General features: G+C 39.2%; 1 protein-coding gene across 4 annotated transcripts in view; it reads left to right on the top strand.

The window, feature by feature from the left end:
• Nucleotides 1–2,470: 2,470 nt before the first annotated feature.
• inf2 (inverted formin 2) overlaps nt 2,471–23,384 on the top strand; it is a 38,821-nt gene continuing 17,907 nt past the window's right edge. For 2 of the 4 annotated variants that reach the window (XM_053509544.1, XM_053509547.1), the window contains exons 1-3: nt 2,471–2,624; nt 20,114–20,544; nt 21,698–21,813. In XM_053509544.1, the coding sequence (XP_053365519.1) occupies nt 20,148–20,544; nt 21,698–21,813 (513 nt within the window). In that variant the 5' untranslated portion in view covers nt 2,471–2,624; nt 20,114–20,147. Of the gene's footprint in view, nt 2,625–12,871; nt 13,058–17,091; nt 17,991–20,113; nt 20,545–21,697; nt 21,814–23,384 lie in introns of those variants that run through there. The other 2 variants (XM_053509545.1, XM_053509546.1) reach the window with 2 other exon arrangements.

The following is a 23,384-nucleotide window of genomic DNA, read 5'->3' as shown; positions in this document are numbered from 1 at the left end:
GGATAGGCTCCAAGTCCCCGCGACCCTGAATACGGGATAAAGTGGTATAAAAAATTAGTGAGTGAGTGAGTGATTATCCCACCAAATGTAATTTCTGGTTAAGACATTAAATATAATTTATTATTATTATTATTATTAATATTATTATTAACACATGCATTAATTTTCACCTACATTTCAGCATTGTGGAATGTGAGCCTACACAGTGTACAGTGAACATCTTAAGCATCGGTACACTACTGGAAATTTAAGTTATTCATTTATTTGTTTGTTTGTTTTTTGCCTAATTATCATGGATCAGTTTAAATGAGGCAGGCTATGTTTTTCTCATATGTTAACTTCATAAACTCGCAGACCATCAGTACCATGCACATGAATTCAGTACATAGTTTTGGGCTACATTCTTGTCAGTGAAGCATTTTCTCTCTCTCTCTCTCTCTTTCTCTCTCTCTCTCTTGCTCTCTCTCTCGCTCTCTCTCGCTCTTTCTCTTTCCCACACCTACCACTACAGATCCCTGCAGTGCCAAGAGCTGAGCCCAGAGAAGAGTCCCCTCACCCAGCTTGCCCTAAACCTCAGCTCATTCATACACACTAACACGGGTGTCCTAACATAGAACCACACTAACCAAGTACAGACTTAGGACACACACACACACACTCGCCACCGAGACGGACTACTGTAAGAAACTCTGGCTCCCTGAAGACTTTAATCTAAATGAGTGTTATGTGGAGAGAGACAACAGAAGGAAAAGCACATCTTTGTCAGTTTGCCTGTTTCTATAGGTTAGATCAGGACCTTTAATCTGTAACAAAATACCAACTCGGTTTTTATATATCGTCTGGGCAGTGTCCTGAGCTCTCTGTGTGTGTGTGTGTGTACATACAGTACATATTCAGTGTTTAGTAACAGCAGCCTGCAGATTCCTCACATCCAGGTCACGTGATCGCTGCCTCCATTCTCTGTTCCAGCTGCTTTGACTCCTACGTTGGGAAGCTCTCCACTGGTGTTGTAACACTCCAGATCTGGCTTATTTACCCAAAAGTCCTTTATTCTTAAAAAGACGAGACGGCAACCACGGTCAGCATTTAGTGCTTGCACCTCCAGGTCGTGGGTTCGCTTCCCGCTTCGGGGGCTGTGTGCATGGAGTTTGCATGTTCTTTCCCTTGTTTAGTGGGTTTCCTCTGGTGTTCTGCAGAGCACACAGTGCAACACTAACACAGTAGAGACAGAGCTACACTTTCTAACAGAGAGTAACAATTCTAGTGGAAAGGAATGTGGGCACTATGTATCTGTCTGTCACAACCTGAGGGACAGCGAGTAACACACACACAGCCCTGAGTCTGCTAACTTATCTGACTTGTTTTTCTTTTTTTATACTTATTTAATTGTAATTAGGTCTGTTTTTTTTGTATTTGCTGTTTTTTTTGGCGTTTGACCCCAACTCTTATCAATAATTCGTCTTCTGTACTGCTTATCCTATACTGGGAAGCCTGGAGTTAAGGCGGCATACCCTGGACAGGGTGCCAATACAATTTGGGAATGCCAATAAGCCTAATCTGCATGTTTTTGCAAACCGGAGTACCCACGAAGCACGGTAAGATCATGCAAACTCCACGCATGCATACCTTAAGCGGGAATCAAACCGCCAAACCTGGAGGGCCTAGGCCACAGTACTAGTCCCCTACACACACAGGGACTGTGGAGTCCAATGGAGGTTACCATTGTATTTATTCTAATTTTACACCCATTTTGAAAACTCAGGTCAATAGTTACATGTGCATTCACAAACTACGGGCTATTAAGGAATGCCAATTAGCCCAATCTGCATGTCTTTGGTCTGTTAGAGGAAACCGAACTACCCAGAGGAAACCCTCCTAGCACCGACCTGCAAACTCCATGCACACAGACCCGAGGCGGGAATTAAACCATCAACCCATCAACCCTGGTGATCCGAGGCCACAGTTCTAATCACTACACCCTCCTGTCGCCTATTATTATTAGTAGTCCATCCGTTCATCCATCTAGGGTACTCTGTAGTCCAACACAGCTCGAGGCGGGAATTGAACCCTCAGTCCAGGAGGTGCAATGCAAGAGTGCTAACCATTATACCACTGTCTTGCCTATAATTATTATATAGTAGTAGTAGTAGTACTATTTCAATCATTTTTGAAATTAATTATAGTTAGTTATATTTTAAATTATATATATATATATATATATATATATATACTGTAAATATCTCTATGTACAAAATGGCCAATTAAAGAAGAGAAGAATTATTTCTCTAGATCATAATTGCATTGATAGTTACTTAGTTTAAGCTTAATTTCTATAAGCAGTGACATGTGAGAAGAGTTCTTCTTTTCTTTAATGCTTTGTCCATTCTCTACAGAGAGAGAGAAAGAGAGAAAGTGTGTGTGTGTGTGTGTGTGCAGCAGGAATAGGGACGTGGCTCCTGATGAGCCGGCAGTTCCAGTGAGGGTGTGTGTGTGTGTGTGTGTCAGAGAGTGTGTGAGAGACAGACTATGAATCATGCTCTCCGCTCCATCACACCGGTGATATAAAGGCGCACGCGGGCTGTAATGTCGCTGTGAGAGGAAGCGCATGCGGTAATGAGCTCGAGGTAAGATTTACTCCCGCCTTTTTCTCTGCGTCCATCTCGCTTATCGATTCATGGCGAAGTCGCTTTCCGAAGTTGAGAGAAAGTGGAGCTAGAATTCGCCATTTTTAGCGACTTAAAGTCGTGAACTGTGTGTTTTTCCTTGTTCTCCTGTAGAGAATTTCGGGCTGGTCATTTACAGATAACAGCTCGCACACACACATATCCGGAGTAGCATCCTGAAGACTTTAATCTAAATGAGTGTTATGTGGAGAGAGACAACAGAAGGAAAAGCACATCTTTGTCAGGATTTCTATAGGTTAGATCAGGACCTTTAATCTGTAACAAAATAACAACTCGGTTTTTATATATCGTCTGGGCAGTGTCCTGAGCTCTGTGTGTGTGTACATACAGTACATATTCAGTGTTTAGTAACAGCAGCCTGCAGATTCCTCACATCCAGGTCACGTGATCGCTGCCTCCATTCTCTGTTCCAGCTGCTTTGACTCCTACGTTGGGAAGCTCTCCACTGGTGATGTAACACTCCAGATCTGGGTTATTTACCCAAAATTTGTGTTGTCCTTTATTCTTAAAAAGACGAGACGGCAACCACGGTCAGCATTTAGTGCTTGCACCTCCAGGTTGTGGGTTCGCTTCCCGCTTCAGGGGGCTGTGTGCATGGAGTTTGCATGTTCTTTCCCTTGTTTAGTGGGTTTCCTCTGGGTACTCTGGTGTTCTCCCAAAGTCCAAAGTCTTGCAGATTACGCTAATGTGTGTGTGTTTGTGCCTTGTGATGGATTTTCACCCAATGCATGGTGTACCCTGTCTTGTGCCCCAAGTCTCCTGGGACAGGCTCCAGCCCCCCAAAAACACTGTACACAGGATAGACAATGAGTAAATGGGTGAGAATTAAAACAATTTAACTTGTTTGTAAGTGGCACGGTGGTCGCCTTGCACCTCTAGGGTCTGGGTTTGATTCCCACCTCATGCCTGTGTGCATGATGTTTTTATGTTTGCCCCGTACTTGGTGGGTACCTCCGGGTACTCCGGTTTCCTCCCACAATCCAAAGACATGCAATGATTATGTGAGTGTATGTGTGTTCTGCGATGGATTGACACTGCGTCCAGGGGTGCCCGCCTCATGCCCTAAATTTGCCAGGATAGGCTGTATACAGTGGCTGCATATAAGTGGTATAGAAGATGAGGGAGTAAGTGGGTAATATGGCAGTGTGTTAATGCTTCGCGTTACTAATCCGAAGGTCAGCGGTTTGCTCAAGGGCTCAACAGCGGCCACCTGTCTGAGCTGGGGCTTAAACTGTTGAACCTTTTGATTAGTAACTCTGTGTGTTAATGCATTGAGTTACTAATCAGAAGGTCAACGGTTCGAGGTCCAGCTCCGACAGGTTGTCGCTGTTGGGCCCTTGAGCAAGGCCCCTAACCTTGTTTGCTCCAGGGGTGCCATATACTGGCTGTACCTGTGCTCCGACCCAGGATTTTATTTTTACAAATAAAAAGCTGGGACATGCAAACAATAAAGAATTTCTGAACTTAACTGAACTTAATTCTATAGTACTGCTGCCACTGTGACAGGAGCAATAAACTCTGAACAGATACCATTCATTTTGAATTAAACACAAAGACAATGAACATACTTCTCTGTGAGTTTCAACATGTACAGCATTTGGCAGACACTCTTCTTTAAACTCATGTAAAGAAGTGAAAGGACATTAAATTTTATGATTCTACAACTGTTGTATAGCAGTTGAGGGTTAATGCCTTTTCTTAAGGGCTCAGCAGGGGGTTATTTGTTAGTGCTGGGATGTAAACTCACAACCTTCCAATCGGTATTTTTCTCATTGTTTCTCTTATCTGACATAACACAGTAAATTGAATAAAGCATATCCTTTCTAACCTAATGCCAGTAGCAATGTGGCTAGTCTCTGATCCAAACTGCCTTCAGCTAAATTGCAACTCCCTACACTTGTCCTGCCTCCCTGCGCTGCATATTTTAATGTTTTTTCTCCCTAATCCTACAGTAATAAACCCGATTCAACAAGTCAGTTTCCTTAAGAAGTAGGTGTGTTAGATCAGGAAAAACAATTAAATATTGCAACAAAATCAGGGTTGGGAATCAGTGTAGTAAATACATAGATGCATGTGATTAGGTGAGCTACTAAACATGGGATACAAAAAAAAATGTAAGTAAAGAATATTGAAGCTGGTGATCTATGACTCGTTTTTCATATGTTAATCAGCTGTTCTATAGGAGGTTTTGATGTGCTCAGTTTGATCCGGATGAATACATTGTCCCTACCGATGATCTCTTTAAATTTAAATCTAATGTCAAATATATTGCACCCCCCATTCCCCCCTACTGATGATCCCTGCTATAGCTTTACATTTAAAAAGATAAATTCAGTATTTAAGACTGGGGTCACTGTAAAGGTTTTTAACTGTTTAGAATGAACAAGAATTAACAGGTGAAATGCATTTTTACAACATGTGGTCTATCAAGGAGTGATACTGATAAAAAGTGTGAGAATCAGCTCCTATCTCATCTCTGTTGTGCTTAATGTTGTGTACATATGGTATGCAGACAACACCAATCTTGCACACCTGCATGACTTTTCCTACAGCCATTGCGCTATGCACATAACAGAAACCCGATCAGCCCTGTTTTTTGTGAAAAACCCAATACTGTATCAGATGAGTATCACAAAATGTACTAAAAAAAAAGAACAAACTTGGTGTATCCCTTTTCTTTTCAAAAGAAGAATTATCAAATTATCTGAGACCAATAAATAGGAGAACTTTTTGAAGTCAATATAATTGGGTTATGTTGTTATTTATCACTAAATGTAGTGAATATAGGAAACTCTCTTTGGTCACCATGTTTTCTCAGATTCTAGGATTTATAGACACCAGGATCTCCATCGTATTAACTGCAATGAAGAAATATGACTAATGAATTTCAGGTCTATTCAAGCTAACTTCAAATATTGAAATATTTTTTTTGTTGAGACATTCAGTTGTTAAAGCATGATGATTAGCTCCAGTGGGAAGTGTGAAAATCTCACCAACTCTTACTGTATATTGCCACCTTCTTTAACTCAGGTGGAATGTGATAATGCTTAGTGTAAATAAATAAATCTTTCAGAACGACACAAGACTACAGAATGTTGTCAGTGCAGTAAAGATTTAGCAGGACTTATGTTTTTGACAGTCGTCATGATCAATTCAGTGCAGTCAGATTTAGAATATGCAAAGGAAGCGGAGACAATAGAGGTCATCTCTGTCCAGGAAACCCAAAAAAAGGGGCCCAAAAGAATTGTGGACATTTGCAGAGATATTTGTTTTGTTTGGATTTCACAGCATGGCGAGGCAGTGCTATCAAATATGGTTCCGTTGTTAAATTTTAGTAGTCAGTGTACAGTACATTGACATGATGTTGTGTTGGTTCAACTAATTGTGTTCACCTGACTAAAACTGGCCCACGGGCTATGGACCCGTCTCCAATTTGACCCTTTTAAATCCTGGGAGCTGGTACTCTGGCACTAACAAATCCTTTTAAATTGTAATATGCAATAATGTGTTTAGTACAATTGTACAGCTACTGTATATGCATTGGACGTCAAAAGTCTGTGACAACACTGACCATTTGGGTTTTTTATTTCCTGATTTAAAATGAAAATAAACAGAATAATTAAGATTTTTAAATAATATATTTAAAACCAGAAAGTAAAAACTCAATATCTTAAATATCTAGTATTAATATTTAGTGTGACTTAATTCTGTGCTACTTTTTAAAATTAAGCAAAGGTAGGCGGCGCGGTGGTTTCAAGGTTACACTAGCACTGTCACTTTCGAATCCTGGCCAGGTTTGATTCTCTCCTTTGTGTGCATGGAGTTTGCTTGGTCGGTCCTCCACAATCCAAAGACATGCAGAATAGGCGAATTGGCGTTCCCAGATTGAATGTGTGTATGTATGTGCCCTGAGATGGACTGACCCCGCCTTGTGCCCTAAGTCTCCTGGTTGAGGTTCCAGGCCCCCCGCGACCCTGTATACAGGATTAAGTGGAATAGACGGTGAGTGAGTGAGTGAGTGAGTGAGTGTACTTGTGGAGTCCATGCCAGGTAAAAATGCACACTGCTATCCAAACTCAGAAATTTATGCAAGTAACAGTATTTTTACTCAAAGCGCTTGCTTTTGCTTGTGCCCTGCAAGTATCGATTCGTGCTTAAGAAGCAATGATGATAGGATATATGGTGGGTTGTACCTGCCAGTTGTAATTATTTGTGCGGTCTCATAGAGCCTTTAATTGATCTTTGAACCTTTGAACCTGCACCACCTGAGAACACTAACTCAGTGTTGTATTTTAAACATGAAATAAACAGCATTGATAGTTGCTTGTCAGTGATTTGTTTAAACATGTCTATTAGGACATAGTTCTCAAATCACTTATTGCAGTTATTATATAAGTAACGAAGAAATGCTTTCATCCAGGTAATTATGCACTACAATAAATATGGGGAAAGATGAATACATTTTTTTGTCATGAAAACCTAAAGATGACTGTGTTGACTGAATGCAGACTTCAATATGGATTAAACACACTGTAAAGAACCCCATACCGTTATACCGAAAATCTTTAGAAACTATTATTATACAGTAGAATTTGCCTGTATATTACTAACAGCTGCATTTAAGACATAATGATTAAATGGAATTTTGTTAGAAAAAACGTAAACAAAATGTGTTAGAATTGTAAAGTGACAGTGAAAGTAACACCCATCCATCCCATTGTGCAATGCACCCAATACTTTATAATGGGTTCAGAATCATGACATTATTATACATTTATTAACATCATTATACATTTATTCTGTCTTAAAGGCAGCTGTTAGTAAGACTCTAAGTGTAAGTAAACAAATCTAGTTAATAAGTAAATGCTTAAATGTCAGTGACTAGAAGATGTGAGTAGAGAGCAACTCTTTGACACATTACTCTTTTGACTGACACTAATTAAAACCTGGCACTCTGTCACTAAAAAATCCTTTCAAGTTGCAATATGCAAAAATATATATATAGAGAAAGAGAGAGAAAATTTATTTTTATTTGTGCATATAAGGCATGGTGGTGTAGTGGTTAAGACTGTCACATTGCACCTCGAGGTCCGGGTTCGATTCCCGGGCAGTCTCGATTCCCGTCTCTGTGTGCATGGATTTCACATGTTCTCCACATGCTTGGTGGGTTTTCTCTCCGGGTACTCTGGTTTCCTCCCACAGTCTAAAGATATGCAGCTAAGACTAATTGGCGTTCCCAAATTGCCCATAGTGAGTGTGTGTGCCCTGCAATGGATTGGCACCCTGTCCAGGGTGTACCCCGTCTTGTGCCCTAAGCCTCCAGGGATAGGCTCCAGGCTCCCTATGCGACCCTGTATACAGGATAAGCAAGTTAGACGATGAGTGATAAATATCATTTTTAATACCCTTATACAAATATATGCAATGGATGACAAACATTTGAGACAACATGGACATGAGATTTTTACCTCTCTCATTTAAAATTTAAAATAAACAGAACACTTTTGATTTATTTTGCATAATTAAAAAAAAAAAGCAAATGCTCAGTATCTTGAATATTTAATATTCACAATTCTGCACTACTTCTAGGTGCATCATTAAAAGTAAGCAAATGTCTGATATTGACCTATTTTAACTGCTTCATACAAAAGGTCACATCATTCTCACCTCTTCTACTTAAGAATGTCTTTAGACACCAGTCCGATGTTACACAATTATACAATGCAAACTAGCCTCCATGGTTTATTCCTCTCACCTTATGGCTATATAGTATATAGCTATATATATTTTTGGGGGTCAGTGGTGGCTCAGTGTGTATAGGCTCTGAGTTACAATACAGATTGGCGGGTTGAGCCTCAGCTTCGCCAGGTTGCCGCTGTTGGGCCCTTGAGCAAGGCCCTTAAACCTGTCTGTTCCAGGGGCGCTGTAAAATGGCTCTGACCCCTGCTTAATAACAAGAAGCTGGGAGATGCGAAGAAAAAGAATTTCACCGTGCAGTAATGTATGCATGAAGAATAAAGGTTGAACTTAACTTTTACTTAACTTGTAGTACTGGTAAGAATTTAAAACTACCTTCACCCCTGTTAATTACACTGTCAGTCACTAACTCTTGGTTGCCAGCTCACGAAATGGATATGTGTTGGTGGAGTCTTTGATTCATCTTTAAACATGTCCTGTACAATCCAGTTTATTAAGTTTTAAACTCTGAGCATCACCTGAGAACACTTACTCATTGGTGTGTTTTAAATATACAATCAACAGCATTGATAGCTGCTTGCCAATGATTTGTTTAAACTCGTCAAGCAGGACATTGTTCTCCACAATTTTTCTGCCAATAATTAAAGTAACCTTTTGCTTAAAGAGTTCTCAGGAAAGAAATGTGTTAAGCCCGGTAATTATGTAATAGCATAAATATGAGTAACAAATTAAATGGCAAAATAAATGAATTTACATGGCAAGGAGGTTTGTGTAGTGTGTATTCCCAGTGTGTAGGCTTGGAAAAATAAATGTATTTAAAAAAAATGTAGGATTCAGTATTTAGTTTATCTGAAATGCTTTTCCGTCTGTCTGTGGTTTCCAGCGAGAAATGACTGACTCTTTGTGATTGTGCTATCAAGACAAGACAGTAATTCACAGGGGAAGGATGACAAATTTCCAAGATCCACTTAATCCAATGCAGCAGACAACGACGAAAAAATAACAACAACAAAAAAAAAACACGCTAAGAATGTTAACTCTTAGCACGAAAATATCTTCGCTTGACGAGAACAATGTAGCACAAGCACTGTCCTTGTGGGTGTATTAGGTTTTCACATTGGAAGGACCTGACTTGATGCGACAAACAGTTTTTCATCTTGAGCGTTTCCGATCTCCAAGGACGTCTGGCTTGTTTCACATCGGGAATGCTTCCAAATCGAGCGACACCTTTATGATCTCTATCGCAAACACAACTTGAATGGGAAAGCTTTGATCTGACTAATGTAGGCTAACACCCAGGAGATTATCCTCCCACACACGCTGCAGCTTCACCCTACAGGACATATTTAACTTCTGATATAAAAGACGTGCAATGTAAATGTTAAGAACAGCACTTATTTTGGTTCATATTTTAAGGGAGGAACATGTTAGGATCACGAGATATGGAGTCAGAGTCACACAGACACAAAAAAAGACAAACTATGCAACTTTGTTGCCATGGGAACATGTTTCCTTTTCAGCATTGTCCACGACGTAAAAAGGAAGCACTTGCGCACTGCATGGAAGACCCTACATCCTGTAAAAATGAAAGCATTTGAGCAGGCAATACCTCTTGAAAGCAGAGTACACCCTGGGAGGAAAGAAAAGAGTATAAACTGGACCCTTCTTTGTCATTGGGGTGGAGCTAAAGTACAGCTTTTGTGCATTTAGTATGTAGCTTTGTACCACGTGTGTCAATTAAATTGAAATTTTTCCTCTTATGTAATACAAATAATTAGTCTAATCTAATCGCACAAATTCCTGAGTAAAATAAGTGATTGAAAAGAATCCGAATGCCCGCCGTTGTGTGTCCGTCCAGCCGATAAGAAATCTTTCCTTTCGCTCAGTTACTAATTAAACTTTGTATTATAATGGTGTTACATAACTCCTTTTAAATTCAGTGCAATTAGAAACACATGCAAGATTTGATTAAATGCAGGTGCATGACTTTGCAATTGATATTCTTGTGTATTTGAATAAAGCTTTGTCAAGGAACACCCAAACTCGTTGTCAGAACCAGAACCGGCACCTAAATGTGTTCACTGGAGAGAGATATTGTCTGTTTAGAGGCTGCAGTAACACATTGCGTAGGCATCACCAAGCACTTACTGGCAGCAACAGAGAAACAGACTGAACAAATGTGCCAAATGGCCTGCATCCATTTTTTCCTAAGGTAGAGAAAGTGATTGTTTTTTTTTGCTTTTTTGCACAGCCTTAGTAGGGAAAAAGGATTTAACATTGCATGTTTAGTTAAAAGCATGCTTGTGTATTTACTCACGGCTTTATCCTGTATACAGGGTTGCAGGGGGCCTGCACACTCATTTACACAGAACAGACAATTTTGGGAACACCAGTAACTTAATCTGGTCGTCTTTGGACTGTGTGGAGAAACCCACAAAGAATACGGAGAACATGCAAACAGACCCAAGACGTGGAAATCAAACTTAGACCCTGGAGGTGCAAGGCGACAGTGCTAACCACACAGCCACCATGCCGCCTTATATGCCGCCTTGCATTTAAAATGATGTTAAACAATACATTCGTTTTCAAAAGTAAAATGTTCTGTTTAAACTGCATTGTTGAAGATAAATTGAGTTTAGAATAGTGTCCTCTGCAGTGCTGTTTACATTCCATTCTTCTTCTGTTTCTTTAGGCCTTGGGGGTTAATACTGATAGACATCCTGTCCTTTTTAAGAAGACATGCTCTAAGTTTGGTGTGTTATTTAGCTAAGGTTTACTTATTGGCACCTCTGAGAAGATCTGGAATTCCATTAGATGAATTCCAGGAGGAGGGTAACTTCCACGTGCTGCTACAGTACCCAGTTTGTTCCGGGACTGTTTAGGAGTTCAGCAAGGCTTTCCTATGGGTTCTCTCACTTTCTTCCAAAACATGGAAGGATTAAATGTGTATGTGCATGAGGCCCTTATATGGACTGCCTTTCCATCCAAGATGTATTCCCACCTCATGCTGCAGATCCTCATGTTGACCCTAAGTCGGACATAGCCCTTAATGAAAAATTTACAATTGAAGCTTTTGTGTATTATTCATTGTCGGGTTAAACTGCAGAGAAACTAGAGCGTTGGTAACCCAGGGTCAACTCATATTGGATTTTGAACATAGCATTCATTCTGACATAACTACCTCATTGTCCACAGTTAATCCTCTGGTGCTAAAGTGCTTGTATGTTCCATTGCAAACTGGGCTTTTGTGCTCAGTGTTCTCATTACTCAGCATCACATATACAGAGCGAGCACTTGTTTATGTGATGTTCAGTATACTGCATGCTCTTTGTGCATGTTTTTTGGTCAAACTCTACTCCTTTTGGTCTTACCAATAGTTAGTCTTATACAGAATGTTATGGTTTGTTTTGGTTCCTTTTATGGCAAAACCCAACATCCTTTTACATAATGTGGTAAGGAATGTATGTAGCTAATGGAGTATTTGGATCGACAGGAGCGCTGTAGAAGACTGTTAATCATGTCTGTTTATTCAACAAGCACATGCACATGATATGAACAGTGTTGCTTGCTTACAGCTGGTGTCCTTGGTTTGTTCCTGAGCTGGTACACCTTCTGTTCTCCTCAAAGGTTTCCTGTTGCTTTTCCCTCCCCTCCTCTCAAAAACAAAGTACATAAAATGCAGTAAATGACAGGATGTAAGAAAAATGTTAAAAATGCTGGCATTTGTTTGACCTATTTTGGATTTGTGGGCCCAGAAATTCAAATATGTATAGAGGTCAACTGTGGGAGGGAGTGTTCATGTCTAACCGGGAAACAGCTGTGAGAGTAAAAACGTAAAAACACTATTATCCCCATTGAGTTAGCACTATTGCATTGCACCTCCAGGTCCTGGGTTTGATTCCCACATCAGGTCTGTGTGTGTAGAGTTCGCATGCTCTCTGTGCTTAGTGGGTTTCCTTCAGGTTCTCCGGTTTCCTCCCTTCAGATTAGGCTAATTGGCGTTCCTAAATTGTAGCGTGTGAAAGAGTGTGTGAATGTTGATCAGAGGTCCTACCATGGATGTACAAAATGAGAATGTACAGAATACAATGGTCACCACTGGCCTACTTGGTCCCTAGTTGGACTACGGAGGATCCAGAGGATGGATTGATAGATTATCCCGATAATTTCTCTATACAGTATAACACCCTGCTACACTAATGCGCTTTCCCCAGCATCAAAATAGAAAGTTTTTTAGTTCACTGGAGTCATGAGACTGCTTCACGTCTGAAATGGGACTGTACGGAGGATGTGGCAATAACTCCCAGCTGAGTTCCTGTAATATGTAAGTTTGGGAATAATTGTGTGTACAGTTCCCACATGCTGATGCATTTCTTGCTCAAGTTGGTGACAAGTTATCTGTCAGTTTTAAAGGACCAGGCATTCCACTCTACTGATGAGTCGTTCATGAGCGATTCGTTCTTTTTAAACGAGTCTTTAACATGACTAGAAGAACGACTAGTCTCGAAGAGTGCTTCGCAAAACCTGTGTAGGTTATGTACAGGACACAGAAATGAGTAGTTACATTTGGGTTGTTTGGTCCGTATCGTTCATTCTTTTGTCACGTGACTCCCACAGACACGCGGCAGTGCAATAGATTCAAAAGAACGAACGACTCAGACCAGAAGATATAAGAGGTGAGCTGCTCTTTCTGTTTATCATAATATGTCCTTATCTGCATTGTAATATTTTCATTACTGGAACTATAGCCAAAATTTGTGTATGTAGACGTATTGGGGGTCTGTTTATTGAAAATTTAACATTTTATTTTATTTCTGACCAAAAGAACGAAATGAACTAAATGACTCAAAAAAAGGTTCGTTCATTTTGATGAACGCGATTCAAAGAACCGAGTCACTAAAATGATTTAAACTTCCCATCACTATTCCACTCGCTGAATGTTAAAGGGAGCCACTGCAGTGGGCTACGAGACACCACGGTTGGGATCGTTATTCACAGACGTGCAGCCCTTGAGCAAACTAAGGATTATATATTGAATGAGAGTTTTTTGTGTCAAATTATCCTGTTATGTGGTCATCCAGGAAATTTCATAAGCTTGGAAATGCTAAAGCTAAAACATTTGCACTGTTCAAACGTTTTGAATCGAAAGAGTCTTATCATACCAGTGTGCTTGAAGTGTTTCGTATTGTAAATGTCAATCGGTTTTAGACCGATTACAGATGTCAAGTTAAAAAAATCACATGGTTTGTAATTCTGCCTGTGCTTTATTAGAGCACACTTTAGGGCAGTGGAAAAAAAACATATACAGCATGATTCAGTCTGGGAGGGAACTTGAACTGAGTAGAGCAAGTTCAAAAAGTGTGCTATAATAGTGTTTCCAAGGTTATGAAATTTCCTGCATGACCACATCTTTCTTAAAATAGTAGGATAAAATGACAAACAAAAAACACCAAAAATTTTATATATTATTTGGCTAACAGGTGTTACAATGTCTGTGGATATACAGTACAGTACATACGGTACATTAGTTTTGCACCAGATTCCTTTCATTCTAACTTATCCTGATCCTGGCAGGGATGAGAGTTGTTACAGAATTTATACACAACCGTGTGTGAGTCATGTCCGGCGATGATGATCTGTCACATGAGACAGGGTTTTTCCTTATTCCTTTAAGGGAAAAAAGTTGCTTGATTGCAATTTTTTTATACTGATACTCTTGATTTTATACCGGTTTAATAATTTTGAATCCCGCATATACTTTTTTTGGTACCAGCTAAGTTTAGGGATGGATGAGTAATAGAGACGTGTGCTGAGTATTGGGCGTATTTGGGCATATTCGCCCAAACCTGCAATGACGTTGTATCCAAATACAGTATACTTCTGCAAGGACAACCGCTCTTCTTGAAAGGCTGTCCACAAGATTTTGGAGTGTTTCTGTGGGAATTCGTGCTTGTTCATTCCGTAGAGCATTTATGAGATCAGGCACTGATGTTGGATAAGAAGGCCTGGCTGGGGTTGAGATCAGGGCTTTATGTGTGGACCGGTTAAGTTCTTTCACACCAAACTCATTAAACCATGCCTTTTAACATCCTTTTATTCATATAGTGTAGATTCAACATGGCCATGATTCAACTGCGCACACAGTGCTTCTGTCAGCTTACAGGATTAAGGTGTATAAATAAATTACAGGATATGTTTCGGAAATGTAGCCACATAAAATGTGTACAGTCCTGATAAAGCCCATTTACATGCTCTTATCAAATTCAGAAAAGCTCTCTCTCGTTCTCTTTCTCTCTGTCTTGCTCTCTCTCTCTTTGTCTTTGTACAGATATGTACAGTATTTCTCCTATAAAAAACGAGGGTTTTTGTTTTTCGAATACAAAAAGATATAGTACTGTATATCATGTCAAAAACATGATCTCCACATTCAGTATATCATAACAACGTCATTTTTTACACCATGTGTGACAGCAAGTTATAAACCGAAAACAGGGGAGTAAGAATACTCAAAGAGAATACTGTAAGAACATCTACAGAAGGATCTTGATCATTTTTCTGGCTTTGTATGAATAGTAAATATCAAAGTGTCATTTTTTAGCTGTCTATTTGCAAACCAGTAACATCGTGGTAGTCGTAATCTTCTTCTTTCTCCTTCGGCTGTTCCCTTTTAGGGATCGCCACAGCGAATCATCTGCCTCCATCTAACCCCATCCTCTTGAGTAAGGCCCTTAACCCTGTAAGTGTAATTAGCTCTGGTTAGAGGCGTCTGCCGAATAGTGTTAGCTCTTTTGGTCACTAAAGCAGCTTTAATGGAAGGCTTTATCTGAACCACAAGGAACAGAAAGAAACAAACCTCAACAGAAATGCATTCTTTATCTGAACCAGAAGGCCAAGGTATGGGAACAGTTGCACAGTTTAATGTAGTGAGTCTGCATAAATTTCTCAGACGTTCTCACTGAGTCACTATTATTTTATAGTAAAATCCGTTCCTTGTACAAGGCGGGACACTCAACAATAACATTGATGGACAAACAAGAAACATTTAAATCATGTGACCCAAAAGAATTATAAAGGGATATATTTAGATCAAGGCATGGTTAGTTCAAATGGTGAAAACCAACATAACAGGTTATGTGTAATGTGAAATCAACCGGGCCAGTCTGGGTATTTGCTTGTTCTAACCGCAGAAGAGGGAACGGATCTTTATGTCCATTTCAGGATAATCATATTAAGTACAGGTTTAACCCCTTTCTAAAGTTCCACTTCAGGATAAAGATCATTCAGTTGATTAATACGCCAATATAATAATCCGCTCGTTCTGTGTATTAAGAGTATTGATATTATAGTCTTGACTATCAGACGTCCCATCCTCCTGGACTACAGGTGTCATGGTTTAAATCAAGCAGAGTGAACTGATACAACGTGCAGATAAAGCTGCAGGGAACTTATTTATTATCTCGTGAATTGTTTCTGCTTTTGCAAATATTGAGGGTAAATGCATCATCCTAGTCAAGTATATTCTCATCTTTATTTAAAAGACTACTCATAGGAGCAGGAAAACACACCAACACCCAGCCTAGGATATAATGGTACAAAGAGTAATGAGTAACCCCACATACATTGCCAGACAAAAGTTTGGACACACCTTCTAATTCCATTGTCTTTCTTGATTTTTTTTTTCTTTATACACTTTAAAACAATGCTGAAGGCGGCCAAAATATGCAATAATCACCATTGGACAGTTAATATTGAGATGTGTCTGAACTTATACTTTGTAAAGCCTTCATAACGGCCGAGGTGTTTGTTAATGGGTGATTTTTGACGCTGGTAATGATGACCTTCATGAGAGCCAGTTGCATTATGGTGCTTGATGGGAGACACAGTATCCATCAATATAATATAATATAATATAATATAATATAATAAAACGAAAGGTGCAACGAAAGGTGCAAAAGGACTCAAAGATATTAAAAAGAAATTGATTTATTCATCTTATATATCGCTTATTCTGTACAGGGTCACAGAAGGCCTGGAGCCTAGCGTGGAGACTTTGGGGTACCCGGAGGAAACCCACCACACACAGGGAGAACATGCAACCCCCAATAAATGTATTATAAAAATCAAATATACAATATATAAATGAAAACAAAACATTATTAAATAAGGAGATTTCCATGCAATCCACTCCCAGAGAGCCAGGTTTTCGTAAAGCATGGTTAAGTGCTATATATCATTAACCAACAGCAATCCAGCTCTGTAGACCAGAGCGTCTCATTTTGGTTTGTGTGATCTGAGCTGTCAGTGGAGTCAGCATACTCTTCAGCCTCTGAAATAAGACACACCCAACATCAAAAGCAGGGTGGAATATAAGGGAGAACGTGAGAGAAGATAACAAGGAAGATTTGTTAATAAAAAAAAAGGACAGCTTGGAAGTATGGCAGGTTTTTGTGAGATCAGAATACAGTTTTGTTTAAATTGTGTATTAGACGTTTCCGAACAATATTAAGAATAAAACAACTAATTTTGCAGCTCACTTCTAACCGTGTATTTACTGAGCTTATTATTTAAGGTGAGTAACCTCTCCGTCCATAAGTGTTTTAAATAAACCTTTTTCCTCCTGCTGGTCAGTAAAAATAATGAATATGACTGATTATTTATTATAATCTTTTTTTTTTTGCCTTATCGCCCTACACTACGATCGAGCATCCGTGGGAAGTTCTAGATAAGACAAGTCCGATCCATGGAGACTCCACCCCGCTACCTACAGCAACCAAGATACTGGGCGTAATGTTTTGCGTCATAATGTTATGGCTGACCGATGTACTTTAAATTCTTCCCAAATGAAATCAGAGCTAAGTACACATTATCCAAAACAAATCAAGTAGAGACAAGTAGAGGAGAAAGGGTATGTGCCAGTTGGAGAAAGCTGCCGTACCAATGCGGGTGATAAAAACAGGTATCTGTGCCAACATCTTTCACATGATTAACTCTGAAACATTCTATATACTGTAATTATACAGGGCACATTTAAGCAGTTTTGTGTAATTAGAGTTTGGCTAATGTTTTGTTTTTTTTTCTTTCCTGGAAGACTGTTTGGTTTCTTTGGACTCCTGGAAGATCTGGTGGTTATTGCATAACGATGTTCTTACACTTGCGAATATCAGCTTGTGTGTTACTGTAACCTAAACTAAATTGTATCTAGTCCTATACAGAAGGAGTGAAGGACATTTACACGGATGCAGCCTCCAAACCAATTCATGTTATCTCTTGGAACAAAATTAAGTGTTAAGTCTTTCATAACATTCATACTAATGGATACATTTGGTGTGAAATGTGTTCCGTTATTATTGAGTTTTGCATCCATTGTGTTTTGAACCCGCTGTCTTGCGCAGCTGACACTACACCCTGCAGAGAATTGCAGGACGAGTTGCTGAGCCACACACTCACTGAGCAAATGTGCACAGCTGTCACTTCCTCCAACCACCAATCTGAATGAACCCTGTAATGGAAAGTCAGCCGCTCAGATTAGGGGTGTTATTTGAAAAGTGGCTATTTCTGCTTATTCCCAGTGTGTACACAAATATTCTGGATGTTCTCTGATATACATAGGTAAGACTTGAATTTTTAGTAGGTAACTAAAAAGTAAGGATGAATGTTAATGCACTATATATTTATCGTACATTCTGTGTATAACTAACTAGTTATTCACTATACGGTCAAAAGAATCTTGATAAGTCGCCATCATACCCATATGTGTGTCTTTCCTAAAGGTTGAAAGCAGACACTTACACAGGTCTCTGCACACACGCTGGTCCCAGACATGTTCTAGCACGCCAGCACAAAGGGGGAGTCGTAAAGATAAAGTCAGATGAGGTCGGACCTCAAGCCTATTGCATACTTTTGGGATGAATTGGACGAACTGTGTGCCACATCACTGCAGACTTTACGAATGTGGCTGAATGAGCACAAACCCTCACAGCCATGTATTCAAATCCAGCAGAAGGACGTCCCAGATAAATCGAGGTTATTATAACAGCAAAGGGGGATTTTTATAAAAAAAAAAAAGAGACATATGGGTCAGACGTAAAGCTGCAAAATTAATTGCACCAACTATTTAAATCGCAGTATGGACCTGTGCAATCGTTTAATCACAAAAAACTACAATTTATTACAGGTAATATAGGCAGAGTCTGGAATTTATATAGTGTGTCCATAATATAACAATTTTTTTATTACTTCTGAGTTAAAAATACATTTTGGCAAAAACACTCTTAATAAGATCATTGTGCCATTAGGCATAGCGGCCGACAAATACTCCACTTCCTGGAGGGATACCCACCTTGTCAGTGGCACTTTGTTATGGGGTTGGGTTGCCAGTTTCACGCTGTATTGTATATGAGCAGCTGAAAGTGGAAGGACATTGCTCAAGGGGAAAACATTGGGCGTAACCGTACTAGGGACCCTCAGTTCTGATCATCAGTCTTAACACCTTATCCAGCGAGCTACCCTTAACTCGGGTCTATTGTAATAGATATAAAATATCTTTTATATTACATAAGGTATAATAAATATTTGAACAGAATATGTCCACACTTCCATCTTTAGGACCTGGACAGGGCAGTGGTTTACTTTAATATACACTCTGCTTTTACAAGCTGCTGTATAGCGTACTAGCCTAATAGCATATCAGCTAGTCCATCTAAAACACACGGTCTCACTTTGATTTATGACAGAATTTCCCCTCGCAAATTCAAATTTTGGTAAAAATTATCACTGCAGCAATTCATAGCTTTTGTTCTGGTTCAATTCTCTGTGAAAATTCTCACTCATCCAGGTGAGGGTGTTAAGACAAATCAACTGGACGTCCTCTTCGTTTGGTAGAAACGTTTCACTTCTCACCCAAGTAGCTTCTTCAGTCTTCTTCATATCATATTTGAGCTTTGGAGAATCGCCTGACTGCAGATTCACCTACTGTACAGTACTTGAGGGTTACAGTAGAGTTGCCATGTCTGTAATTTTTACACCAAAAAGTTGCACCAAACAATGTTGTGAATAAATAAGTAAGTCAGTTATGTTTATTACAAAGGAAAAACAAATGTGACCTTTTTTTCTACTATTTGAAACTTTTAAGCTATCCAGACCGCCATCTTCTACTCTTAACCATTCTTTAATGTCATCAATCCATCTTCATGTTGGTGTTTCCAGTTTCTGTTTATTTCATCACTCTGATGAATCTTTCTTGTTACTATGAGTAATATATACAAAAGAAAACGAAAAGTGAGCACTGCACTTCTACTAACATTTCCAGTCAAATGTTACGAAAATCGCACGCGAAAAAATTCTTGTGCAATTGGAAGAGAATTTTGCTTCTTTTGAGATATAAATTCCCTAAAACTAGCTAAATTATTTGCTAATAGAACAAGAAATAATTGTTTGACTAGTCGTTTGACTAGAAATGTTGCTATTTTGTTATAAACTTGTTTTAAGATTTATGTGTAGAATATAAATCTAACTATATTCAATATAGTTAGACTGAGTTAACCACAAGAAATATAGTAAAGATTAACATTTAAAATGGATTTATAGCTGATCCATTATATAGATAAAAAATATTATAATCTCCACAATCAACTATTCTTTATTCCTAAAATCTCATCATCAACATTTGCAACTTGCTCCATTTCAACCAGCTCGGAAAGTTGACCTGATCCGTTTGTGTTTTCTTTTGACAGTTCTTTATTTGTTATCATCTGAATCGCCCTCATCATGTCGTCCGACAGAGTGCAGAAGAAATGGGCGGTATTGAAAAGCCACCTGGGCTCGTCTCAGGACTCAGACACAAGCACCCAGGAGGCCAACCTAGAGAATGCCGAACCCGAGCTGTGCATCCGTCTGCTGCAGGTACCCACCGTGGTGAACTACTCCGGCCTTAAAAAGCGTCTGGAGGGTAGCGATGAGACATGGATGGTACAGTTTCTGGAGCTGTCAGGCCTCGACTTGCTGTTGGAGGCTCTGGATCGTCTGTCAGGTCGAGGCTGCTCGCGCATCACAGACGCACTGCTCCAGCTCACCTGCGTCAACTGTGTGAAGGCTGTAATGAACTCATCCATAGGGATCCATTTTATCATGGAAAATGAGGGTTACGTTCGTAAGCTCTCACAAGGTACGACATTTTCAGTATTATACGTATTGGAAAAATACATTTTTAAGTTATTGCTGCATCTTTGATAAGATTGCACCAGAACTGCAGTGAGTATACTATGTACTATGAATGTAGAGTCATCAATTTATAGAAAACAGATCTGAATGAAAACCTAAACTTAACTTTCTTTTTGCCTATTTTTTATTGTGTCATATCAATACAACGCCAGCAAACATCTCACACCCTTAGATTACGCTTGACCTTTAATTATGATGCACAATCTCATGGCCAATTCATATGTGAAAATTATTTACTTTCACCTTTTTACCCTGATGCATGGGTGGCATGGTGGCATAGTGGGTAGTGTTGCTGCATCACAGCTCCTGTATTCATACTTTTATCCTACATTATGTTTAGGTTAATATCTTTGCTGAGCATGTTTTTCCTGTGACTGAGTGGGTTTCCTCAAGGCCAAGATGTAGAATGAATGTATAAATATGTGTGTGTTTGCATGGTGGCCTGCAAGGGATCATCCTATCCAGGGTGTATTCCCACTTCATGCCATGTGCTACCGGGACTGGTGGACAGGATAAAGTGATTACTGAAACTGAGAAAAAGAGCGAGAGTTCAAATTTCTTAATATTTTATAAAGAAATGCAATAACTGACCTCATCCTGCATACCAAGAGCACAATATTTTGAAAGAAAAAAAGCAATCCGATATCTGGGCTAGCACTGTGCTCACCTCAGGACATGAATCACTGAGTAAACAGAGAACAGCAGACTAAAACAACCTTCCGTTTATGGCAAGACAAACATTTTTTAAATAAAAAAAGAAGACATTGTTATGAGACCATTAGACTATCAAAGTCCACTGTAATTTAAGTACTTAGGTTGATACTCTGTAGCACACACTTTTACAACTACAGAGGAAACAAGTAAGAAATATCACATAAATAAAAATGCAGAATAAGAATCATTAGTTTTTTAGATCTGTAAGGCATCAACACCACATGTAGTGCCACCATGTTGCTGACTTGAAAATACATGCAGTATTTGAAAATCAATCTTTATATACTGTACCATTAGGAGTGCATGAGGCAATGCAATGTGGTATGAACATCTAATATTTAAAGGAAGAGTTGTTTTATTTTTTTGTGCTTTGTTCCATCCAGCACTGGATACATCCAATATCATGGTAAAGAAGCAGGTGTTTGAGCTACTGGCTGCTCTCAGCATGTTTGCCATAGAAGGCTACCGATTGGCCCTAGACTCTCTTGACCACTATAAGGCAAGTGACAGTTATCAGTATGATCGGTCTCATTGTCAGAAATTTTTTTTTATCATTATTATTATTTCTCTGTGAATGCACATGAGCTAGGAAAAAAGGCTTAAAACATTTGTCCTTAATTGTCTAAGAAACTAAAATAGAATGAAAATATAAAGTAGGATCCTCATGTGTATATGTATTGACAAAGCGCAATTAGTTACACCAATATATTTGGCCTGTTTCACACCCATGAATGTATAACGTGCATGTTGATTGTGAGGAAACAGCATCTTCAGTGTCATCATTTAACTTTAACTTAACTTCAGAATGAAGACCTTTTTGTTAATACAGTTTAACCTTGGATTGCGAGCAAAATTCTGTCTGCAAGCATGCTTGTATGTCAAAGCACTCGTATATCAAAGAAATAAGAAATAAGTATTATACTATACTATAAGTAATACAATACTCTGATGATTTGTACCACAACCCAAAAATATTCATATAATAATTATATGGTCACAATGTTATAGTACATTGTACATCAGTACACAGTACACGCGCATGCATGTTGACTATACGAGTGACTTGGACTGCGCATGGGAGATGATTACTCACAATCCTGCTCATATTTTAAGGCCTTGCTCGTTTACAGAGTTAAATTTTATTTAAAAAAATCATTTTTGCTCAACTTGTGAAACACTGGCAGACCAAGGTACTCACAATCCAAAGTTTCACTGTAATGCATTGAATACAGCCCCTTCACTCACTCACTCCTTTATACTGATTTATCCTGTATACAAGGTCACGGGAGGTCTGTAGCCTATCCTAGGAGACGTAGGACACATATTTCCTGGGACAGGCTCCAGGCTTCCCGCAACCCTGTGCAGGACAAGCGGTATAGAGAATAAATGAATGAATGAATGAATTGTCCTCTGTATCACATTAAAGAACTTTTCTATTTCCGAGAACCCTTACTAGATAGCACAGCTGAAAAGTGTTTATCTGGAAACCATGAGTGCAATGCTACAGCAGCCCACGTTACTCATAGGAACTGTAGCCAGTCACAAGAGCTGATGAATGTGTGGAGAAGACAGTGTTTGTTATATCGCCCTGTCATGCTGCTTGGGATGCAGTTTTTAAAAAAGTACAGATGCTGGCCTTGCATATCTTGGAGGAAGCACATGTTAATCTTCACCTTAATTGTTTGGTAGCTATCATGTGATAGGCTAGACCTGCTTGGGTGGTGGGATTTTGCCAGGATATTATGGGCTCCGTGCTAGAACAATGAATCATTTGAAGGACTCATGAAGACCCCTTTTGTCTAGGATTGTTGCGCATAGCACATAGTGGTGTCTGATCTCAGAACGCTAAGGAGCAGTTTCAGTCAAAAATGTTAGCTAGGTTCCATTATTTTATTTTATTTAAAAATTATTATTATTATTATCTTTTACTCATTTAAGTACATGCACCGCTAAGTGTACTAATAGAGGTCAGGAAGTATGACACTGTTTCAGACAAAGGCAGTCATCTCACAGTGTAAAGAATGAGAAAGAACAGTTTTTTTTTTTACAGTTTTAAACATAAGCAGCAAA

The sequence above is a fragment of the Clarias gariepinus genome, chromosome 13 (genome assembly GCF_024256425.1).
Source record: "Clarias gariepinus isolate MV-2021 ecotype Netherlands chromosome 13, CGAR_prim_01v2, whole genome shotgun sequence".
Classification (NCBI taxonomy): Eukaryota; Metazoa; Chordata; class Actinopteri; order Siluriformes; family Clariidae; genus Clarias; species Clarias gariepinus.
This window is presented reverse-complemented; position numbering and strand designations above follow the sequence as displayed.